This window comes from Eucyclogobius newberryi, unplaced genomic scaffold (assembly GCF_026437365.1).
Source record: "Eucyclogobius newberryi isolate DKJ021-1_F unplaced genomic scaffold, fEucNew1.0.hap1 SCAF_15, whole genome shotgun sequence".
NCBI classification, from domain to species: domain Eukaryota; kingdom Metazoa; phylum Chordata; class Actinopteri; order Gobiiformes; family Gobiidae; genus Eucyclogobius; species Eucyclogobius newberryi.
The window spans coordinates 19887439-19902592 of NW_027315779.1; the positions used below are offsets into that span (position 1 = coordinate 19887439).

Here is a 15154-nt window from a genome sequence, read left to right on the forward strand (position 1 = left end):
ATCCTCATTTAAAGTCTCTTCTTTTGTCAAATCTAATAGTGTCTTTCTGTCATTTTAGAGGCATTCATACATAAAACCACTGTCAAAAACACTGGAAAAGCGAATCAACCTTGGGGAATTTTCTCATCATGGTATGTTGCTCTGAGGCGGTATTATATTAATGGTGACATACAAGGCCTGAAAACCTCAGTATAATTGAATGATTCAGCTTATTTGGAAATGAGTAAAAGGAGCCCTGTAGCCGGAGGTCGGGTTACTCAGAAGGAGAAGTTTGTGAACACGCAAACAGACTTTTGTCAGTTTCTTTTGGAATCTCTAAATCTCCATGGATATGTTTCCAGTAACTGTATTAAAAAAGTAAAACAGGACAATTCACAGTAAGTTTGGTGTTAGTATTGGCCTGTTTCTACACTGACTTTTTTATACATCATAAATGTAGCTATGGCAATAAACTCATAATTAGGCAATTGTCATTTGTCAGTTTTTAATTATATTGCAAATAATGTATTGTTGAAATACTATATTTGACACAATTATCAACACTATAGTTGCCGTGCGTGTATTGGGTTATGTTTCCTGGTGTCGACACTCAAACACACTATGTAAACGCAAACTGCATCTTTATTGCAGGAGATAAGACGACCAGTTGTGAAGACTTTAAGCCCAGCAGTTTGATGAGAAAAAGTCCCTCTTTGGAGTCTGTTATCAAAACGACTGCATCCTTCAGTTATCACCGAGGCAACAGCAAACTCAGGTGATCCATACATCAACTGGGGCACGCTCACACTGCTCTGTCTTTACATCAGTATCCTAAATGTCACTTCAGGCAGGCTGCACACAGGCACAGCTCCTTGTTTGGTATGTTTAGAGCTTATGACCCAGTTGTGTTATCTCCACCGATAAATTTCTGCTGCTGCTGGACTCTCCAACAGTGGAATAAAGAATAAATAGTGTAGGTTCTCACTCACCATATTTCTTTTGTAGTTACTTACTAAATTATAGTTGTATTAATTTTATATTTATATATTTGAAATTGCATTTGCAGTACTGATTATCTGCCATATGTGTAGTAAAACCTCTAAAATTCTCCAATATTGAGTTGCGATTTTGGAAATAATTTTGGGGATGAGAGCGAAGTGTACTCATGATAAGAAAATAGATATTTCTTTGTATTGATTAATACATGTGTCCTTGTTTTCGTCTCTGCTTGTGCATGTTGTGTGTCCCTGGTGACAGTGTGGAAAGCAAGGACCCCTTGGCTGCACTGGCGCGGGAGTACGGAGGATCTAAGAGGAACGCTCTACTGAAGTGGTGCCAGAAGAAAACAAAAGGCTATCCGGTACAGACCACAGCTCACTGACTCTCTGGCCTCTGGGATACTGACCTGGCCTGTTGCACTTTCACACCTCACTTTTAGTATCACATTCAACACACTTGAGTTCAAATTCAACATAACAACCCTCGGAGATGGACTGAAATTGCTTGGATGAATTGTAGTTCTATTTGAAATCTGTCCTGAGATAGATTTAATGTGAGCAACACTTTAACCTGGTCATGACCTCTGCTCAGGGTCAAAGCCCCGGCAAAGTATGAATGAGAAAGTCATATGTAGCTGTGAGTCTCATTCATTCAAGTTGAGATGTCAGATCAATAGTTTTTATACAATGAAGGTTACTGAACTTTATGTTATGTCTTCAATTCCAGCTTGATACGCTTCATACGAAAATAAATAATGGCATTTTTACTTAAATACACATTAACTTCCACTTCACTAACTTCTACATGTACTTACTCACTCACTCTGAACAGAGTATTCAAATTACACTTTCTTAGAAGAAGATTATGTTGAAAGAATTCAAATATTCTTATTCAGATAATTGTAAAATTGATTTTGTGTAGACCTTTTTCTTGGTCCTTTTGAGTAAGTTTAGCCAGCCTGAATGTCCTCTCTCAGTCTCATTCTTATGTCTTATGTCTTATGTCTTATAGACACATCCACCTGACTGATGTTGATGAAACACGTACATCCTTTGCGATGCAAACACACCTGATCAGATTAGATTGTGCTCCTGATCAGGAAATATAATCAGCCAGAGCAAAAAAACACTTTTCAATCACTCAATTTTATATAAATGAACTAACACTAATTAATTACTTATTCTGCGTTTACATTTATTTTACAAACCATTCAATTAGAACTGTTTTCCAACGCTAACATGACCTTGGAATTTCTATTTTGGTTTAGGGGATTTATAAATGGGCATCAAAGCCTTTGTAATGTTCAAAAGCCAACAGGATTTGAAAACTGTCACTTTAATATAACATACTGAGCTGTGGAAGTTGTATTATGTCATAACACCATTCATGTCGTAAATCTTGACCAACACAAACTGTGTGCGTTTAAGTTCACGTTGGGACACTTTGGCCTCGCTGCATGAAGCCCCACCACAGGCTGGATTTACCAGTACAACCTGTGATCCCTCTCACAAAGGCTTTGGACTCACTGTGCCATTATTTGCATGTATCAGGAATGTGTTAAGTAGATTTAGCCACTAATGTTTGCGTCTATGGTCCAAGCAGTTTTACCATGAAAGAAACAGCCCAAAACCTATATGTGTTTGTAACATAGACACAAAAATTATACTATATTATACTATATTTAATTTTACCATTTGGGAACATTGGAACAATATCCTAGTTTAGTTCTTAGCTCATAAATTTAATTAGATGTTTGTATTCCAAATGTTAGGTTGTACTTACAGCACAGTAAATGGGTGAGGATGCCAAAATAATGTTAAGTTAAGTTAGTTTATAAATTAGAGAGATTGGAACAGTGCATTATATCAGGAGAGATGATTTGCACATGGGGAAAACATGCAAACTCACACAGAAAGGCCCGCGCCACCTGAAAAGGACCTTCTTGTTGTGAAGCAAGAGCGCTAACCACTGTGCGACTGTGTGGCCGAAATATGTATTTTGATGCCCTATTTTCATATTTATGGCTATAATTAGTAATTACCTTGTAAATACATATGCTATAACCATAGTACATGGAAATCTGTAATACCAGCTATTGTATATTTTATGAATTTCAATAAAAATGTAGTTAAATTTATTTTTGTTGTGCCCAAAATCACAACCTCGGTTAAAAAAAACATTTCATTTAAAATGAATAGATCATTTGTTATGGCATACACTGTGTAATACAGTGATGTATTATAATACAGTGATGTATTACAGACCATGGGTTGAATCTCTATTTAATCTGTTTCCAGAAACATCTGCTATTGGCCAAAAGAATTATGTGAAAAAACACAGATGACACATTTGGGATTTGACTATTTCCATTTCCTCTCTTCATATATCTTGTGAGATTTGAGGATATTCTGAAGTGTAGTATGAGCACATGTTATAGTCAGTCTAAGCCCATCCCCGTTCCCTGTGTGTAATATATACTATTGTAGTTTATCTATTATCATGGGAAGTTGTGTGAAAAGGTTGCTGTCTGTTGTGTGCCTTGGAGTGTCTGGTGAAAAGGTCATCCTAATGCACTAATTACTGCCTAATGTCCAATCTGTCTCTTCTGTAGCTTCTGTGAAGAACCATCATATGCTAAATACTTCTGTCAAGCTCTTGTTCTTTTATTTTAAAGGTTAAATACTGCTGATAAGTCCTCAAGCACTTTGCACCTTTAAGGTCAAGCAGGCCTAATTGGCTCTTTAGTGTGGGCTTCCTTTTTGTAATTGTTCTCATCAAACTATTTACTGTATAGTTGATGGTCACTTTGTTTTAGCTGATCTTGTATCATCCTCATCTGCTGGTGTCAAGCCGCAAAAGCAGTCGTGAGAAACCAGGACAAAGATGCCCCTCAGAGGCTCCATTGTCAAATAGTTACCTAAGTGTGCACTGTAATGTTTAGTCATCCTGGGAAGATGGGCAGTATTGGGTGACTTACATGTGGTTGTGACCAAATCACTGTTATCCAGGCATAGAACATGTTAACATAATGCTTGTTTATGCTTTAATTTGTAAAACAATTATATGCCAGTAGTGTCAGTTAGCTGTATTAAATAATCTTGCTAACGACACATTCTCTTCTGTTTGACCGTACATTTATTCTTTACAGCAATAGCTCAATTGACCATGTTTAATTACGATTCATTGATATTCTACAGCCTCATCGACTTGTCCAGGCCAGTGCTGTGCGGTGTCCAGTGTGTGCTTTTATGGCTGATCAGTCTCTGTATGAGGACAAACATGTGCCTCCTGTCTGTGAGTTCAGGTGCACGTGGGGCCTGACACATGAGTGGGTAAAGAGATGTTTGAAAATGGATCAGTCTCCACAGTGCCACGGCAAAGATGGCCGTGCTGTCGCCATGGAGAAAAAGCAATCAGGGACGAATTGGTTTAAACAACACAGGACATTGCTTGCATTTAACCAGCTTGTGTGACTGTGCCTCACCTTGCATGTCCAATACTGAACTACGGATCAGTGAAGCGGTTTAGCCCTGGGGGAGCAGCACAAGGGGCCGCCCACAGGAAATTTGTATTCACCAGGGGCCCGCGAACGTCACACAAATGAAACGTGAAACTGTGGTGCACTCTGGAAGCATGTCCAGAGACACGTGTTGTTGGTCATTTAGACATTTGCATTATCAATGGGAGTACTTGGCTTTTCATTTTATGTCTGTCTTTTCCTTTTAGCTTTAGTTTGTTTCTCTTTTTGCGCTCTTATGTTTTTTGTACATACAGTTCATTCAGGAATACTTTTATATTTTATAATCAGAACCTGTATATTTGCCACGTCCCCATGAAGCCTTTATTTACGTTTGCCCTGGACATTTTTGTAATTTTTTCTCAATTAACCATGGAAACTAAACAAAAAAAAGAGCTGCTTGTTTAACAGTGAAAACAATGAGCAGTGCGTCCGGCCTGGTCTGGGAACCTCCACAGGCTGCAGACAGACACGAGCAGGTGCAGCGTCACACACTGATGTGATGGACAGTGACTGTGATATTGCACTTAGTGGATCTCCAGAATATTGTGGATATGAATAATGTGTTATAGATATAGAACGGTTTAATAAAGAAAATATGTTGACAGTGACATTCTGAACTCCTTTTGTAGCTAAATATTTATTATAGAGACAATGTAAGGAAACCACCTTTATGACAAATAATGGCTTGCTGTGGGCCATTAATAGAACACAAGATTCCAAATGTGAAGGAGGTCTCAGTCTGTATTGAGTCCAACTGGCATTTCTTTTTAACTTTTTATCGCTACACTACAGTGTGAACAACATGTTTTCTGTGTACCTCTTTATGCCGAGTCAATGGTCAAAGTTCACCTGTCCAAGGGTAAGACTATTTCTGCTCTCTGCTCATGAATCTGATCATTGCACAGTTCATTGACTCAGTTTCAATATTTGATCAGATATTCTGCCTCCTTTGTTTCAGGGTGTTTGTTAATTTGTTTCTAACGTGTCATTACCAATATTTACGTTCTAAATAATATAGTGGTGGTGATCATCCTAAATAGGGCAACACTGGCAACTGAACCCGGGACATTTTTGCCATGCTCCAAGAGAGCTAAACTTGACCAGCACCTTACAGAGGTGAAACAGTGTATCTGGGTCATAGACGAATGCTGTGTGTTCCTCAGCCCGGGCCGTGATGTATTTACTGTTTACCAGCTGACTGCTCTTTACGCCTAAGCACATGGCAAAAGCTCAGACTTTGACATAAGCAACATGTAGAAGCACATGTAGGGTCTGTTTTCTCTGTAGTCGAACATTTGAGGTTAAATTATAGGGGCAATGGGTCATCAACATTTAGCAAAAAATAGCAACAGGAGGCTAGCTAAACCGTATCAAGATGTATTTTCACAGTTTGTACTGGGAACAATCATCTCATGAAATAACCTTATCGTTATTCGTCATTAAAAAGCAAAATTATTAAATCAAAAGGCTGAACTTTCTTTAAAACAGATTGTAAGAGGGCTTTGGACTAATTTGTTTGGATAATGTTTGGCTTTTCTCTTGGACCAAAACAAACAATAATTATGAGGTAAAAGTTGAAGTTCAGCGTGTGAGTGCAAACAAACAGGGCTGTAACTCATGACATGCTGTTCTAACCATGACAATATGTACAAAAGGCAAGTTTGAGTGTCACTTACATCTGGCTTCCTGCACACAAGAGGCCAAAGGTCCTCTCACCTGTATAGTGATATTATTATATATCATTTTAACATAGCAAATACATTTCAATTCACACACAGAGTTCTCTTTGGAAATAAGTATCCTTGGAATGACTTAAAGAAGGCCCATTTTTTCCCATCTCATTTTTAAAAGTCTGTTGTTTGCATTTTTGTTCTGATGATTTTACATTTATTTCACAATATTAAACATATTTTTCCAACCAATATTCTCAGGAGTAAATTATGGATTACATGTTTGTTAATTAATTAATTAATTAATTAATCAATCAATCAATCAATCAACCTTTATTTATAGAGCCCTTTACAACACTTGACCAAAGTGACCAAAGTGCTTCACAATAAAATCAAGGCAATACAAAATAAAAACAAACTGTACAAAATAAAGTGTCATTAAGTTACATAGTGTTAAAAGCCAGTCCAAATAAATACGTTTTTAGCCTAGATTTAAAAAGGTTAAAGTCTGTGATGGTGCGTGTCAGGGGGCAGTTTGTTCCAGAGTCTGGGACCAGTGACAGAGAAGGTTCGATCCCCCCAGTGCTTGACTCTTGGCTCTGGGGACGTCCAGTTGAAGCTGACTTGTCGACCTTAGAGTCCTGCTTGGGTTTCAGACAGGCAGGAGCTCAGCCAAATAAGATGGTGCCAGGCCATTTAGAGCTTTCAAAACAAAAAATGAAATAAAATAAAATGTTAAAATCCATTCTAAAAGAAACAGGAAGCCAGTGAAGAGTAAAAAGAACCGGGGTGATGTACTGATGTCTGGGTGTGTTGGTTAGAAAACCCGCCGCAGCGTTTTGTACAAGTTGAAGACGGCTGAGGGCGACTGGGAGACACCGACATAAAGAGCATTGCAATAGTCTATTCTTGAGCTGATAAAAGCGAGAATAGTCCTTTGAAGGTCGGTGCGATTTAAAAAAGGCTTGACTTTAGCTAAAAGACATAACTGATAAAAACTTGCTCTAACCACACTGTCAATTTGTTTTTGCATTTTAAAATTGCTGTCAAAAACAACCCAGAGATTCTTTACAAGTTATCAAAATTATCACCAAATAAAATGTACTCGGTCTTCTTTTCATTCAAATAAAGGACATTCTGCCCAACCACGTCTTTATGTCTGTAATACAATCAGTCAAAGATTGAAGAGCATCACAACACAGGTAAGTAAATGAAAAGCTAAACGGTGCCTGGCTATAATTGACCCCAGTGGCAACACATACAGAGAGTTAATCCTATGGTATTGGATTTTAGTATAGTGTTCTGCCTCATAGCAAGAAGGTTGTGAGTTTGATCCTCTGTCTGCATATTTTACTATATTTTACACTTTCTAGGTGCTGCCCACTTGAGTCCATGCAGCACACAGACACACACTGCCTCTTTCTGTGTGTCCTAAAAAGCTGCAGCACTGGCTTTTGTGCCGAGTGAGACGCTTCCTGTTGCTTGATGCTGTGTTTGCTTTTCTGAGCCGGCTTCCCAGAGAGCTGTTGTATGCTGCTGTTTTAGCATTGGCAGCTCAGACCCCTCTCTGCTCCCCCCGGCACCACTCTTCTCAACTAGGACAACTCTACCTACCAGCACTGACGCCATTTGGACAAATGTACCTCCACCCCATCTGATCCAACTGAATAGTCCCTCTTTGATTAGGAGCTGGAAACTTTGGTAGAAACTGGAAAAAACAATCTCGACATTTATGCCACGTATGCTGCACCTTTCTATTTTTAAATGTAACAAGTGACAGCTAAATGCCAGTTGTGTCTGCTACAATGTAGTAGCAGTAACAGTAATGTGAGTAGTGATAGTAACACTTGTTGACATAGTACTACCATGCGTGCCTAGCATGTGCATCCATTTAACAGTTGCGAGGTGGCGCAGGAAGAGTTATGGGAGGAATCTGGGCTGACATGCCGGCACATGTCGGCCTCTCAAACTCTCTCAACAACAACAATGAGTATTCATTAGCCTGACACTTAGCTCCAGCTTATGCCACGGCCTCGGCCTCTTTAATACTGCAGCCATTATTACCTGGCCATTATCTCTCTTATTAGGAGAGTTACTGCTGTTTGATTGGTTTCTCATGATTTTGAACAAAGGGGAAAGCATCCTGTTTGGTCTCATTTTAAAAGAGCAGCTGTTCCTCTGATCCCACTGTGTCCACAAACAGCACGCTTCACCAGTAGCTGGACACAGCAGTCTACACACAAGACTTCAATATGAATTTGTGTAGAAAATTGTATAGAAAACAGTCATTATTTGCTCAATTACAAACTTTTGAAAACTGCCCCACCACATCAAATTTTCAAGACCTATCAGAGCTTGCTTTACTCATAGAAAGAGTCACATTTAGAGTGTTCTAGAAGTGAAAATAAATATCAACAGTACATACACCGGTTCTCCTCATCACAAGTTTGACAGTTTAAATACCGACTCAGTGTGTGGAGTGATGCTGGTGAAAACAGTAATTTACATGTTACAGGAACCTTTAGCTGTCACACTGTGCAACTCAACAACTAGCATTTCTCCTTGAGTTTTTATGAGGACAGTTCAACCATGTTTGTTTCATTATTATTGTTGTTGTTGTTGTTGTTGTAATCATACCTAACCTGGCTTCTCTGCCCTTACCTGTGAGCCAGGGGCAGTGATTTGCCTGACAAAAGAGGTTCTGACCACAGAGCAGCCTGGAGCTTTTGTGTCGACTGTGCTCGTTCCACTCTTTCCCACAGACGTGTAGAAACCATTACAAAACGAAATTGGTGACTTCACTTTGCCTTTTTATTGCTCTAGATATAAGGAGATTGTCAAGGAGATTGTTTCGGTTCTATTCAACTCACAGATGAAAACTACTGGGGTAATTTTAAGTCACCAGGACCTTGAATGCAGGAAGAATTACTTTCAGGCAATAGAATCTTTGGATTAAAAAAAAAAACTTTAAAAAGAAACAAACAAATAAACACTTTAGACTGTAAAATGTGGGTTAGTTTAAATTTATTTTAATTCAAGACGAATAAAAAAAATGGACATTGATATCATACTGAACTGAAAAAACTCTATATAAGTCAAAATTGCATCCGCAGTGAGTTTTCTATGAATCTCTTGTTAAATGTTTTCATTTGTGCTTTTTGGGGAAATTCAATTGATGAAGACAAAGCGTGTGTCTGATGTGTAGAACAGTAGAGCAAACTCTAGGAGGATAATAAAGAGACTTCATGTGTTGTTCACTGTGACAATAAAACATAGCTTGAACCATACATGACCAGACAAAAAGATAATGACCTTCACCTCGTGCTCCTCTGTTTCCAATAAGCCTGGACTGATGGATTGGGCCAATCAGACGGGGTACATCTGTCAGCACTTCTCTGAGCTGAGGGAATATTCATTACAACCGGACTCAGGCTGTGAGCTCTAATTCTTGTCCTGGGGATCTCAGGCTGCACCGTGTGTTTGTCCACTCAGGTGCATAATCACATTTACCTGGCGTCTCATGTATGGAACAGGCCATGATTTGATTTATTCAATAAAACTCACTCTCTGCTCATGAAGGACTGAACCTGAGGCAACAGCCAACACTTAGGAAGATTCTCATTTTGGTTGTTATTACAAACTAAAAGAGTTTTACTTATTCTCTGCTAATTTGTGTATGATCCCAAATATGTCTAGGACACAGGGGTCTGATTCATCTTTGTTGGCTCCAGGTTTCCTGCCTAATTGGCCCAAATGACTCAAATGACAACGTTTTACTGCAAAATTTAGGTTTTAACTTAAATAACAAGCATTTTGATGTGATACAGACCAAACATGAATGTTTCAAGCCTTATTTGAGATGGCATGGCTCAGTCAAAATGCGACATTTTGAAGGATTCATTTCATTAAACTCTTGTCTGTGGCCAAATTATCAAACTTATTTGATAATGAGAAAAAACACAATGAAATGTATTTTTTAGAGTCACTTTTGTGACTTTGTAGCCAAAATCACAACAGCAGTTTCCTCGAAGGGTGACAAGTACGCAGATTAAACAATGTTCATAGGCATTTAGCAATGTCCCAGCATCCCCTGTCCTCAAACAAATGTCCCAAAGTCCCCTTTCCTTAGACAAATGTCCTCAAGTCCTCTGTCCTTAAACAAATGTCCCAGCATCCCCTGTCCTTAAACAAATGTCCCAGCATCCCGTCCTTAAACAAATGTCCCATCATCCCCTGTCCTTAAACAAATGTCCCAGCATCCCCTGTCCTTAAACAAATGTCCCAGCATCCCCTGTCCTCAAACAAATGTCCCAGCATCCCCTGTCCTTAAACAAATGTCCCAGCATCCCCTGTCCTCAAACAAATGTCCCAAAGTCCCCTGTCCTTTGACAAATGTCCTCAAGTCCTCTGTCCTTAAACAAATGTCCCAGCATCCCCTGTCCTTAAACAAATGTCCCAGCATCCCCTGTCCTTAAACAAATGTCCCAGCATCCCCTCTCCTTAAACAAATGTCCCAAATTCCCCTGTCCTTAAACAAATGTCCCAGCATCCCCTGTCCTCAAACAAATGTCCCAGCATCCCCTGTCCTTAAACAAATGTCCCAAAGTCCCCTGTCCTTAAACAAATGTCCCAGCATCCCCTGTCCTTAAACAAATGTCCCAAAGTCCCCTGTCCTTAAACAAATGTCCCAGCATCCCCTGTCCTCAAACAAATGTCCCAGCATCCCCTGTCCTTAAACAAATGTCCCAAAGTCCCCTGTCCTCAAACAAATGTCCCAGCATCCCCTGCCCTTAAACAAAGGTCCCAGCATCTCCTGTCCTTAAACAAATGTCCCAGCATCCCCTGCCCTTAAACAAAGGTCCCAGCATCCCCTGTCCTCAAACAAATGTCCCAGCATCCCCTGTCCTTAAACAAATGTCCCAAAGTCCCCTGTCCTCAAACAAATGTCCCAGCATCCCCTGCCCTTAAACAAAGGTCCCAGCATCTCCTGTCCTGAAACAAATGTCCCAGCATCTCCTGTCCTTAAACAAATGTCCCAGCATCTCCTGTCCTGAAACAAATGTCCCAGCATCTCCTGTCCTTAAACAAATGTCCCAAAGTCCCCTGTACTTAAACAAATGTCCCAGCATCCCCTGTCCTCAAACAAATGTCCCAGCATCCCAGCATCTCCTGTCCTTAAACAAATGTCCCAAAGTCCCCTGTCCTTAGAATCTTCTTCTCGGTAAGGAAAAACTACAAAACCTCTTAAAAATAAAAAATGAATAAAAATATAAAGTAGGATAAAGTAGAAACCTTGAGGAGTTCCATAGTGAAGGAGACTCCCTCAGACAGACTTCCATTTGCAGATAAACTGTGGAACTGGAACCAGTTCTTTGAGGCAGATGAAGAGGCCTTCATCTGGAGTAAAGACCGTTTCTCTAGACAGTTGAGAAGCATCTGGATTAAATGTGATCCTCCCCCAGTATCAGTACTTGAGTACTTGTTCAAATACGAGTTGTTTTGGCATCATTTTCCTGCACTCACTCACTTTCAAAAGCTGCTATTCCTCTTGTTACCTGTATACTGCCATTTGATGAAAATATTGAATGGATCTACTTCCTCTTGATTGCCTGGTGTTGCTGAAAGAAGGATCTGTGCGGTGAGTGTGTTTTTGAGGTGGTACAGATTGATTTCAGATGGTGTGAATTAGGGGTTCAGGACAGAGGTTATGTTGTATCAGTGAGAGGGAGAGAGTAATATGATCCCATTCTTTTATGTTGTGTGGTAGTAAACTAGAAACACGGTGGACTACAATCTTTCTATCCATGACAGCTGGAGTTGATGCCAGTCTGTGCAGCATCTAATCATCCATCCCACAGAGAAGAGCACATTCCTTTGCTCTGCTGTGTTCTTATCTATGAAAATATTGGGTGTTATTCTGTAGAGGCCACAAACTGTCGTCTTGTGCCCACAGAGACCCCAGTGATCTACAAACACTCATCATATCTTGGCAACACATCTTCTTATAATTAACTAAAGTCTTTTGAACAGTTGTTTCATTCAACTCCAGTTAGTGTTCACGAGAATGAAATGTAAAACTCAATTTCAGTACTAAAGAAAAGACTTGATACGTTTTCTATTCCAAAGATGATAAAACACGCTTTTATCAGACATCAGAATGTAATTTTCAACGCATAATATTAGTAGTTTATTTAATGTCCAATATTAATTTGGATATAGATTCAGATTAAGGTCCAGGTGAGTCCTGTCTGTGTGATTTTTATTTTCAGTTACTACTTATTTTACTTACCTAGTTTCAGTACCGATAAGTCACTAGGTATCTTTTTTTTTACAACCCTAACTTTAATGCATTCTTGACAGTCACTGATGTGCAAATACAGTGGCTTGTATGTGTATTCATATCCCTGCAACATTTCCACATTTTGTCATGTCACAAATTAAGTTGTGTTGACATTTTTTTTGTGAAAGCGCAACATAAAGTGGCATGTAATTGAGAAGTAAAAGGAAAATTATGCATGCTTTCCAGATTTAGAAAAAACAATAATAAACTGATAAGTGCAGCGTGCTAAAGTATTTTGTACTTATCTGAGTCAATATTATAGAAGAGCCTTTCTCGAGAAATCATGTATAATCAGTCATTTTCTTTCCAATTCACAGTTTAAGTTGCTCTTTCACCAAAAATGCCAACACACTTTATTTAAGTTAGTGGTTGTGACATGACAAAAGCCACTGTTCTTCATATTTTCACATATGAAGTCTTGTGTGCTTCAGCTTTTGGCATTTAACCTATCAACATGTACTTTGACCTGTGCTGAGGAGTCCGTTATAGATCTATAGTCCAGACAGTTCAACATTCCAATGATCTGAGCTTCTTATTATAGAAACCAAAGAGGAAGATCCAGGATTTTTTTTTGTCCAAATGTGGAGGCTGCCCCTGGACACAATGGTCCCCAGGAAGTCTTCCCCTTCAATCTCCCAAGGCCTTATCACACATGTCAGGTGACAGTGCTCTCACATTGCAAACTCCACATGTCTTTGTGCACGTTCTCCACTTCTATGAGACGGACAATAAAGGAGGGATCAGAAGTGGCCTTGAAAAGTCAAATTGTCTTCTTTTGAAAACAAATACAAACTGTGTAGATTGCGATAGCTTGTTACTTCAAACTGGTGGTCCTGTAGTATTATCCATGCCTCGTAAATAAACTCAAGACTAAAGTAAATAAACTTTAGGAAGACTGCAATGTTTAGAATGATCATGGAAGTTTGAGTTTGGTCACTTTGAAGTTTGTAAGGACGCTTTAATTACTAAATCCTTTGGCCAATTCTGTTTTGGTTAGTATCTTGTGTAATTGCTTCTGTTTATTTCATTAAATTGAAATTAGAAAATGAAAACTGTTCCAGGGTCTTGCCAGAGGGTTAATACTTCATGTAACTATTGGCACAGGGGTGTGTCCGGACTTTTTTCACTGAGGTATTGTAAATATCTATAATGTCTATCTATATTTTTGCTTTATTAGATCGGACAGTACAGCGTGACATGATGTGGAAAAGCAGGGAGGACATTCAGCAAATTGTCTGAGCTTAATTGAGTAAATAGTCAATTATTCACCCCTACTATACTGCCTCAGCCCCTAGAAACATGGGAGTGGTCCCATGTTATATAATAATGATCACATTAAAGCTTGTGAATTATTGACGACTGTTTGTGACATGCTTCTCTCTCTCTCTCTCTCTCTCTCTCTCTCTCTCTCTCTCTCTCTCTCTCTCTCTCTCTCTCTGTCTCTGTCTCTGTCTCTGTCTCTGTCTCTCTCTCTCTCTCTCTCTCTGTCTGTCTCTGTCTCTGTCTCTGTCTCTGTCTCTGTCTCTGTCTCTGTCTCTGTCTCTGTCTCTCTCTCTCTCTCTCTCTGTCTCTGTCTCTGTCTCTGTCTCTGTCTCTCTCTCTCTCTCTCTCTCTCTCTCTCTCTCTCTCTCTCTCTCTCTGTCTCTGTCTCTCTCTCTCGTGGTTGACAGAATATTGATGTGACAAACTTCAGCAGCAGTTGGAGTGACGGCCTGGCATTCTGTGCACTGCTCCACACGTACATACCAGCCCACATCCCCTACCAAGAACTCATCAGCCAGGACAAGGTACAAAACTCACACATTCAGCCACTACTGAGCCCAGAATGTAGGTCCCAATAGGTCACATTATGGTCACTGACTATTTAGTAAGTGGAAGGAAACACAGGTCATCAGCTCTTTGTTCAACTGTAGGTACGTAAAGCATTGTCTCCGGACAATTTATGACTAAAACATAAGGCAAGAGTTTGTGCACACAAGTGCATATATGGGAGTACAATAGGGCCATTGTTATGCATAGTTGGAATGCTTTCATTGTGATCTTTTAAGTTATTTTTACATGGTTGAAGATGGAGACGCGGCACGCAGGGAAAACAGTAGGTTTTAGACAGACAGAACTGATGCTTAAGTGTGCACCCTCCCCCACCCAGTCACGGCAAAACACGCTGAAGAAAATGTGGTAAACGGGTTTAAAATGTGTATTTGTGATAAAGGCGTGCAGCAGACAGAGAGATGGACAGACCCGCTCTGTCACAGACTTCTGCAGGAATTTGGCGAGAAATTGCTTCACGCGATCTTATCTTTTGACTTAATACCGCTTTTTACATTTAATTTAATGCTATTCTGCTTTGTTGGTGGTACTTTATAAAAAAAAAATGATAATAATTTATTTTATTTATTTTGTATAAATCAATAATCTAAGTGCGGCGGATCCGTAAACCAAGTAATAAATAACTAAGGCCTAAAGAAGGTTAAACTTTGTCTTTCAGAGTGAATTCGTTTTGTAACTCATCCACGTGGCTTCTTCAGTTTTGTCGCAGCTCTGGTGAGGCACTGGCTTAAAGAGTTATTTACACTAAAGCTATAGCCCTGTTTGGAGCATTTCCATTTGCCCGTCTTTACTGTCAAAACTGAAGAAGCTACTTGG

At 39.4% G+C, this 15154-nt stretch overlaps 1 protein-coding gene across 4 annotated transcripts in view; it reads left to right on the forward strand.

Moving 5' to 3' along the window:
• specc1 (sperm antigen with calponin homology and coiled-coil domains 1) overlaps nt 1–15154 on the forward strand; it is a 56336-nt gene that overhangs the window by 36702 nt on the left and 4480 nt on the right. For all 4 annotated transcript variants that reach the window (XM_072446601.1, XM_072446603.1, XM_072446602.1 and 1 more), the window contains 4 exons: nt 59–131; nt 631–754; nt 1237–1339; nt 14179–14295. In XM_072446601.1, the coding sequence (XP_072302702.1) occupies nt 59–131; nt 631–754; nt 1237–1339; nt 14179–14295 (417 nt within the window). The remainder of the gene's footprint in view (nt 1–58; nt 132–630; nt 755–1236; nt 1340–14178; nt 14296–15154) is intronic.